The sequence below is a fragment of the Nanorana parkeri genome, unplaced genomic scaffold (genome assembly GCF_000935625.1).
Source record: "Nanorana parkeri isolate BGI_ZX_2015 unplaced genomic scaffold, ASM93562v1 scaffold240, whole genome shotgun sequence".
Classification (NCBI taxonomy): domain Eukaryota; kingdom Metazoa; phylum Chordata; class Amphibia; order Anura; family Dicroglossidae; genus Nanorana; species Nanorana parkeri.
In genome coordinates this window covers 1,629,835-1,637,746 of record NW_017306508.1, presented here as the reverse complement: position 1 = coordinate 1,637,746, position 7,912 = coordinate 1,629,835, and the positions used below count along the sequence as shown (strand labels likewise).

Sequence of the window (7,912 nt, the reverse complement as noted above, 5' to 3'; positions counted from 1 at the left end):
CTGCCTCTTCTCTCTCTCTCTCGGCTGTCTCTTCTCTCTCTCTCTCGGCTGTCTCTTCTCTCTCTCTCGGCTGCCTCTTCTCTCTCTCTCTCGGCTGCCTCTTCTCTCTCTCTCCCTCTCGGCTGCCTCTTCTCTCTCTCTCTCTCTCTCTCGGCTGCCTCTCTCCTCTGGCTCTCTCTTCTCTCCTCCCTCTCCTCCGGCTCTCTTCTCTCTCTCGGCTGGCTCTCTCTTCTCTGGCTCTCTCTTCTCTCTCTCCCCTGGCTGTCTTTCCTTACCTGCAGTGCAGCAGCTTCCCAGGTCTCCTCACATGAGCGCTGTCCTGTCCTCCTGCAGTGCTCGTGCCGCGTGACGGAGCTGTGGTCAGTGAGCCGATCGCGATCTACTAGTGTTTGCTTTGCAATCGACTGGTAGATTGCGATCAACCTAATGGGCACCCCTGCCCTACACTGCTTGCATTTTTGCAGAAAAAGTTTAATTGAAATTTATTAGCTAATTTAAGTTATTAAAGATGCCGTTCTTATCCACAGGCACTCATGCATATATTGGCTACAAGCTTCCCTTGCTGCCCTGCATAGAGGAGGGAGCCAATTATATGGTTTAGACAGGCTTCCAAAAAGTAAAATATAAATGTAGCTACATAATGAGGCCTCTAATAATTCGATATGAAATAACACCAAGCTTATAATAATTCAGCACTTGTTACACACATCCATACTCACTTTCAGTACTTTAATTAGCTCTTCATCCGAATCCCCTCTCCTCTTCTTGAACTCATACAGGTATACGTGGGCATTGGGGTTTGCTGGGTTCGTGTTGTTGTAGGCATATTCTGTCAAAACATTCTCAGCCTTCTCTTCCTTCCCTGAGTTTTCCAGGAGCTGAAGCAAGGCAAACAGTGGATTAAGTTAAAAAAAAAAAAAAAAAAGGCCAACAATTACATAAAACATGGCAGTCATGGTTAATCAGTTTCTTAAAGCTATAACAGTGAACTGTAAATTTGCATGAACATGCAAAGTTTTATTTTGTGTCTGCCAAGACTTGCCAAGGTCCTCAATGTCCAAGTGAGGTCTTAGGCAAATTTCACTAGCAGAATAATTAGCTGCCAGCGTATGAGGCATGGCTAATCCCTACATAATCCCCTTCCATGAAGATAAAGGATGGGAGTTAGGTAGATTTCAGCAGCCTTGAAATCTCTAGTGCATGGTTTTTATTTAGAAGTGCTGCAGATGCTCTATACACAGCACCACCTAGTGGCTGAAGGGGAAATTCGCATCTGTAGGTAGCCAAGGGAAGCAGGTTTCTTCCATTTGTGTTTGAATCTTTTCTCAGTGACTGTTGGGGCCACAAAGCAGTAACATATGGCTACATACACCCCTATGAGATCACCACTACAGCAGCCTGGAACCTTTGACTGCACAAAAGTCGTTTTAATGTTTGGCGGGCTGTACGACACTGCTAAAAGCACTACCTCCCTGGGCCGTGTAGGCTACCTAGAAGTGCAAACTCACATTTACGTAGCTGAGTACAAAGGGGTCCCAAACTCCCGGTCTCTGGAGGATTTCTCGGAAGGACATGCTGGCTTGTCTACAAAACCCTCTTAGATCCTTGGTAGTGGATGATTGAGAACTGTAATCCATCTCTAGAAAGAAAAAGAACTCATCTCAACATCATATTCCCGACTGATTAGCAAATGTTTGCTTAAACGTAAACAGAAGGTGGACCTCGGTTCCATTTCAGATGATGCATCGGATGAAATTCTTCTGTCCATACAATCAATATCAGCCCCCCGCCTTACACATATTGACAACTCTTCATTCATCAGAGTACAGTGGTACCTCGGTTCACGAACGCTTCCGTTTGCGAACAATTCGGTTTGCAAACAGGAAGCTCAGTAAAATTTTGCTTTCGTTCGCGAACTCCGCATCGGGTGACGAAACACGACCGCTGCCATCTTCCCTGCTCTGAAACATGGTGGTGGCTTCCTCTAGTCGAGATTACGGTTGTTGTGCTAATTTGTCTTTCAGGGTGGCGGACAGCGGGCTGCAATGTCAACAGCTCTATCCGGTGTCCCGCCCAGCTCACTGACATCACTACTTGCCAGGAGCTTGGCGGGACGCAAGCCAGAGCATCCCGCTCAGCTCCTGGCAACCGCTGATATCAGTGAGCTGGGTGGGAATCTGCACAGAGAATCACAGGTTGCTAAGAGCTCTTAGCAACCTGGGACACTGTGGCCGCTCCTGCTACCACCACCTGGCCGCCCCCCAATTGGATGCCACCTCAGACTTCCTCATAATAGGGACAGCCCTGCATATGCTATAACACACATGCATTAATGCACCTCTATGGAGCACCTTAGGGTGAATGGGCCCTTAATTTCACTCATCCCTAAAATGGGCTTTTTGAGCTGGGGGGGGGTTAACGGTCCGCTTTAAAGCTAATACATAAATAAAATATCAGTAAGGGAACTGTTTAACTGACAAAGCATTTGTATTTCTGTCCACCCAGTCCTGATATTTACACAGCTCTGTCACTCTGCACAGCCAGGTGGATGACCCTATTATGGAGCGGAGTGGTATCCTGTCTCCAACCCCTGCCTGCTAAATGGACAGTTTAAGAGCAGCCCCAGACTGATGAAGTCATCCCTCTGCTCTCTCCTCCTCAGCTTTATCTTTTCAACACCCCTGTTGTACAAGGGTTTGCAAAAGGCTGATACAAAGTCAATTTCAGGTACTTACACTGCTGGCATTTAAAAAATAATATATTAACAAATTAATACAAATACATTTAACCGTATAATGAATGGCAACAGAGCATTGATTTGCGTCTTTTATATCTGGCTGGAGTTGAGCATTGAACAGCTGTAAACAGCCTTGGGTATCTTATTATAAACATTAGTATCTGCCCCCATACGTGTGGCAAAATCTTTAAAAATAATAATAATTGTGCAGCAATGAGTTTATTGCACAGACAGAATAGAGACAAGAAGAGAGTGAAAGATTACCACTTTTAGCCATTGCAGATCTCTTGTCCATCCACGACTGGCAGTCCAGTACAGCTTTGTGCGCTTGTACCAGCATCACGAGTTCATTCTGGAAGATGGAAATGTTGCCGTACCTCCAGCTCTCAGCGACTGTCAGTGTCCTGTATGCTTCCTCAGTCTGACCTCTGCAGAGCAGGAAATACACTTGCTCCAGGCTAATCTGAAAAACACACGTCACAAGAATATTGATTATGGATGCACCGATATATCGGCCGCCGAAACATATCGGCCGAAAATGGCACTTTGGGCATAATGCTGAAAGTGCCATTTTCCTGCCGATACAGCGGCGCATCCCTGCTTTCTTTCTTCCCCGCTGGGCGCTGCTCTGTGTTCCAGCGGGGAGGAGAGAAACTGTGGCAGGCTGCCGAGCGCTGCAGGAGGAGAGCGCTGTGAGCGGCCGGCGACTCCTCCCACACCGCTCAGCCTCCTATCACAGTCCGGCAGAGTGGTGTGTGGGCAGAGACAGCCCGCACAGTCACAGGAGGTCGAGCTCTCCTCCCTGCACCGCTCGCTCAGCCTCCTGTGACAGCGTCAGGAAGGAGAGCGAGTAGAAACCCTGAGTGATCAGTGATCGCTGAGTGTTTGAAAATAATTGAGGACATAGTATGGTTACTATATCCCCAATTATGAATGAATGGGAAGTGAACTACATCACCTCCTGTTCATTCATAGTTGTAGTTATAGTAAACATAACATGTCCTCATGTTATCAATGAACAGGAACACTCAGTATAGAGGATTCCTGTTCATTGATAACAGGGGACACAGAAAAAGAGATAGAGGACTTTGTGTCCTAAATCTCTTTTTCTATTTTAAAAGGGAAATATCAGGGGTCTGTTTAGACCCCCAATATTTCCCCGAAGCCCCTAAAAGTAATGTAAAAAATAAAAAAAAATGAAATAAAAAATTTAACATTTGAAAAAAATAAAATAAAAAACATTTTTCGTATCGGTTTCGGTCTTAAAATTTTTCTTATTTTGGTTTCGTTTCAAAAATGTTAATTTCGGTGCACCTCTAATATTTTTTTCAAGAATACATTTTTATTTCATATCATATACAATTTCTTTATACAATTAAATACGTAATAAGAAAAAAAGTACCAATGACAGCTACATTCAACTACTATCTCTTATCCATTATTGCTTATTAACTAATATTTTTAATCACTTCTGTGTTAAGCTAAGCCACCATCATAGATACTATTATATCTGTTATTACAAGAAAACATAGCAGAAAAAGAAAAATTAAAAAAAAAAAAAAAAAAAAAAAAAAACTATACACTCCCACTACCATTCACTCCTCACTCTCACTCCTACATTACAACCCATCATCGTCCCCACTTCATCCATTCTCTCAGCCCCTCCCTCCCCCCACCTCCCCTTCAATGGTAGCTGCACGGAAGCGATCCAAACAAGCACATAACAAAAACAACAAAAAAAAGGGAGGGAGGAAGAAGCAAACAGTACACTAGTTCCTTATAAGTATTTTTGAATCTCTGTTGAGCCAAGAAAGGCCATCCATGGTCTCCATTTCTCTACAAATGTTGCGTATCTATCATATACCCGAGCTGTCAGTTCTTCCATTCGCATAACATGATTTACCTCCAATACCCAGTCCCGAACCTCAGGAGTAATTGGTTGTCTCCAATGTCTTGGAATTATCGCCCTTGCTGCTTCCAATAAGGGGCATGCCAATCCCCTCTTAATACTTTTTACCGGGCCCGGAAGCATTGACAGTAATGCCACTTCTGGGGTTTCGGATAGTTTTGATCCCATGACTCTACCCACTAGTTCAAAAATAATTCTCCAGTAGGGCCTAATTCCCTGGCAAGTCCACCATATATGCAGCATTGTGCCCTCATCTGTCCCGCATCTCCAACACATCTTAGTTACTTGGGGGTTTATTTTATGTACTGTCACCGGGCATCTATACCACCTAGTTATTATTTTAAAGTTCCTCTCCAGTGTTCCGGCCGAGATACTCGATTTAAAAGTAAAATAAAAGGCTTTGTACCAATCCTCCTCTGCAAAAGTCTGTCCTATTTCTCGTTCCCATTCTTTGGTATAGTAAGGAAAGGACGGGAGCATTGATGCACCTCTAATATTGATGGATTTCCGAATTACAATTTTTGCCACGTGACAAAAGTCTCCACCCTGCCCAGTCCATTGCACTACAGTCTCCACCCTGCCCTGTCCATTGCACTACAGTCTCCACCCTGCCCCGTCCATTGCACTACAGTCTCCACCCTGCCCCGTCCATTGCACTACAGATAAAAGAAAAGCCTTATGCCATTTACTGGTCAGCTCTAGGCTTCTGCACTGGTCTATCAAATGACTGAATGTCTAGACCAGCGTTTCTCAACTTTTTTCTTTTAATAACCGCACCTTTGAAAAGTATGCAAAATTTCAAGGCACCTCAGTCTAAAATCTGAAAAAACATCAATGTAAAAAACAAAGTGTCCCCCACCCTTCAAAATTAATACCAAACCCTTATCTTAGGCCCTTGGTTCTCAACTGGTGGGTCTTGACCCAAAAGTGGCCCGCAACCCCATGTTCAGTGGGTTACCGCATGCCTTTCTAGACAGTGGAGTTTCCGTTTTGACATCAGGGTCCCCTTTTTGACATCGGAAGCTCCCTCGGAGTGGTCCCCTTTCACATCAGAATCCCTCTTTAGCAAAAATTCAAGGGAAAAAAGAAAGGGACACCTATGACCAACCCTCCTAAAAAGACCCTTTATTTTTTAGAATACCTAATCCCTAGTTGAACCAGTAGATGAAAAAACAAAACCTTATAATGTGAGGTCTATGGAGAATTAAGGATATGGAAACTTGGCTTTCCAGAGAATTTCAGGGGGCCAGTTCTAGTGATTACAGCAGGGTCAGTGGCATGGGCACCAGGAAAGTATTTATGGCCTTCTTTTACAGGTAACAGCAGTTTTAACCCCAATTTTTTTTTTTTTAAATGCGACAGGGTCACTTCAATGAAGATATTTTATGGTCACACTTTGTCTTTTATTCCTAGTGTTCTCATTTTTAGGTGACCTACATTTTGAGACTTTGTTTAATTACTGGTAATAAGTTTCAATCATTGTGGGGGATTGCTCTTTTTTTCTTCAGCAGCATGCCTTTTATTTTACATTTTTGCTAGTCTGATTTCCTTTTTGCAGCTCTTGTATTCTTTTTAAATCTGAAAATGTCGAACGTGTCCCTTGAGACCTTACTCATAAATGTAGGACTTTTTAACACTAGAAGCAATACACTTCGGTTTTATTTTTAGTGCTTCACACTCTATGACCTTCGGAATAAACTGTGTAATGCGTTTACATAAAACTGATGAAATGCTCCTATTTTTGTTCTTTGTCTGTTGACAATATTTTCTCCTAATCTAGGTGTTGGATAGCCGCCAACCGAACAGGTACATTGGCTTTCTTAAGTGCTCAATTGTTTTATAGGGTAGATTAAATGAATCATGTTCTAGTCTGCTGTCCAGATCTTCCTTCTCGTGAATATCTGTAATAAAAAAATCTGCATTGCTTGAGATTAAAAGATTCAGCAAAGCATCATTTCCAGTTGCAGCGTCTATAAAGTGTCATAATTTGCCCTGCGGTGAATTTATACATTTGCTTTCTTTAGCTGTTCTAGCTGTGCCATTACATGGGTTAGTTTAAAGTGGACTAGGGCTGCAACAACTAATCGACATAATCGATTATAATCGATTATTGAAAAAGTTGTCAACTTTTTCAATAATCGATTAATCGGCTTTTGATAAGGTGCCCCTGTCCACAGCTCCACACACGTTGCGCGCCCCACCTCACGCTCGCCGCTGCCAGACCCGCCCGCATCCACGTTACACACGCCGCACGCTCACCACCCGCCCACATCCACGATCGGCACAGGGACGCGGGGAGAAGTAGTAAGGAGGAGAAGGTGTGGGGGGGGGACAGCGGCAGATAGACAGGCCCGATCTCAGAAGCAAGTTGCTGGAAGACTGCTCAGGTACGACTGCACTTTCCCACACATGGTGCTCTATAATGTATTGCTGGGATTTTTATTCCTCTGTAGCTGATGGTACATTGTGCTGTACTGTATATTATACAGAGCAATGTACCATCAGCTATAGAGGAATACATTATACACTGTATGTATAATGTATTGCAGGGATTTGTTGTATTCCTATATAGCTGATGGTATTCTGCATTGCGCTGTATAGAAGACTACAAATCCCAGCAATAATACGTTATACAGCACAATACCACCAGCTATAGAGGAGTACAACAAATCCCAGCAATAATACATTATACAGCACAATGCCGAACACCACCAGCTATAGAGGACTACAAAACCCAGCAATAGTACATTATACAGCGCAATGCAGAATACCGCCATCTATAATGCATTATTGCTGGGTTTTGTAGTCCTCTATAGCCGGTGCCATTCTGCATTCATTAAATTTTACACTTTTAATTTCACTATATTGCACACCACACTTTTTTTTTTTTACTTCCACCGCTCCAAGTTTGCTACTGTGATGGACTACAATCGCAATACAAACTAGCAGTCCCATCAATGGAGCCGTTTTTTAAAAACTTTAATTTTAATTTTCTATCCGATTAACCGATTAATCGAACTTAATAATCGGCTAACTAATCGATTTTGAAAATAATCGTTAGCTGCAGCTCTAAAGTGGACCTATATTATTAAAATCAAACTACTAACAATTTCTTGCATTGCACTTCCTGGTCTGACGAGGCAATGGTGATGTAGCCTGGACCTCATAGCTGACTCCTGGGAAGACTACATCACCAGTGCCTTGCAGGGAGATCTTGTCTGTAAACTGCGAAATCCTTCAGAGAATGTTGTCAAGTCTTGCAAGGG

General features: G+C 43.2%; 1 protein-coding gene across 1 annotated transcript in view; it reads right to left on the bottom strand.

Moving 5' to 3' along the window:
* TAF1A (TATA-box binding protein associated factor, RNA polymerase I subunit A) overlaps nt 1–7,912 on the bottom strand; it is a 32,115-nt gene that overhangs the window by 10,824 nt on the left and 13,379 nt on the right. The window contains exons 7-9 of the mRNA XM_018556500.1: nt 3,002–3,200; nt 1,509–1,639; nt 720–878 (exon numbers count right to left, since the gene is read on the bottom strand). Of these exons, the coding sequence (XP_018412002.1) occupies nt 720–878; nt 1,509–1,639; nt 3,002–3,200 (489 nt within the window). The remainder of the gene's footprint in view (nt 1–719; nt 879–1,508; nt 1,640–3,001; nt 3,201–7,912) is intronic.